This window comes from Aphanomyces invadans (assembly GCF_000520115.1).
Source record: "Aphanomyces invadans strain NJM9701 unplaced genomic scaffold supercont1.127, whole genome shotgun sequence".
In the NCBI taxonomy this organism is placed as follows: Eukaryota; Oomycota; class Saprolegniomycetes; order Saprolegniales; family Verrucalvaceae; genus Aphanomyces; species Aphanomyces invadans.
The window spans coordinates 1-1,619 of NW_008580272.1; the positions used below are offsets into that span (position 1 = coordinate 1).

Sequence of the window (1,619 nt, forward strand, 5' to 3'; positions counted from 1 at the left end):
TCAAGATGTTCTGAAAGTACCCGGCATACTTTAATTAAGTCAAAACAAGTGGAGAAAGGTTATGGACCAGAGTAGTATTTCCCCAGTGGTACTGGAGAAATATATTGAAATTTGTATTCTCAATAAGAATAACCCTCAGTAAGAATGGACAGTGTAAATGATATTGTCAAATCGATTCAAATTTGGAGTTCCAACTCGAATCCAATCGACTTAGCAAATCGAATTGAGAATCGCCTCAACTAATCAAAACGCATCATTTCATTTTCCTTCAATTGCTGCAGCAGTCTATTACGGCGATGGAGCTCACATAAAGCACCCCTCCGAGTCACCTATACATCACACGGTCTTCCCAGTCACCACCAGCTTCGACAGAGCAACCTGCCACGAATCTGTACCGAATGCGAGCCGGCATTGTCGTCAAGGAGACCGTCTATGGTCGAGACCACAGTGGAATGCGACTCCAGCCGTGTTCGAGGGAGCGTCTTGGGAGGCGATCAAGGAACGGATCTTCTTGTTTGCATGTCCGAACACTGTGTCATTAGCAAATCATGAATGCCGCCCCACGAGTCAGGTCTGTGTCTGTTCTCGGCTTGGCCACGAAGTCGACTGCACGTGCGAATGTGTGTGCAGCCGAGCAATGGTCCTGGTTTGCCAGGAAGACAGGATTATGTTCCAGGGTCCTAGCGTCCGGATGCTGTACTGCATTACGTGTGTAGTGAGGGGACGCCACTACCGACCGCGAAGTGAGGGAGGTAGCTTGGTAATGAAGTCACTTTTGGATTTGTCATCGAGGTCGCCGTTGTGAACACGGCAAGCCGTCGGTTTCGAACACTGGCGCAAGACAACAAAGAATTCTTTAGCTGTCTTGGGACACGCTAGCGAGTGTGAGCATGGAGTTTCCTACGAACGGCGACATCCGTGCTGAGGACGTGGAGCTCCCTGGTAGCGACCACGATGGCTCCGCTGCAACGCGAACCCGATCGGGACGATCAGCGAGCCCTGCGGCCCGTGCGCCGAGCATGGACCGTACTGAAGACCGCGGACGGAGTCGAAGCCAGACGACAGCGCGTCGGCTGTTTCGGTCTCCCGATCGACGTCGCCAACCGGTGGCGGTGGATGAGGCGTGGCCGTATGCCCGTGCGACGTCTACGCCCTTTGTGTCTGGCCAGACGACTCGGACGAGCTCGGAAGCGACGGCAGACGAACCGAATGACGTGGATATGGGCCAGTATGATGTCGTTGTTCGTAACGCCCCTGCCCTACCGAAAAACCCGGCGTTCAATGGATCCACGAAAGAAGAACGTCGAGCGTTTATGGCCGCGTACAACCTGTACATCAGCCAGACGAATGCTTTGACTGCGAATGGTGTTCGGCACATTGTGATGCCTGTGAGTGCGTGTATTGAGCCGATGACGAAACAACGTGTCGCCGAGTGGGACCTTTTTAAGGACCCTGACGACGTATCTGAGGCTGAGTGGATCGCATGGTTCAAGCAAGGCTACGTCGTGGACCCGCGTGCGTTGGATACGTTGAAGAAACGCATCAAGACCGCTGTGGTGTTCGACATGTCCATCCCGGACGCGGACTCTCGGATTGGTCGGATGCTGGACGGTCTGGCT

At 53.5% G+C, this 1,619-nt stretch overlaps 1 protein-coding gene across 1 annotated transcript; it reads left to right on the plus strand.

The window, feature by feature from the left end:
• Positions 1-890: 890 nt before the first annotated feature.
• H310_15007 (hypothetical protein) lies at positions 891-1,556 on the plus strand (the record flags this gene model as incomplete). Its single annotated transcript, XM_008882987.1, has 1 exon — positions 891-1,556. A coding segment is annotated over one exon (666 nt), but the record flags the coding sequence as incomplete, so codon positions are not given.
• Positions 1,557-1,619: the final 63 nt, after the last annotated feature.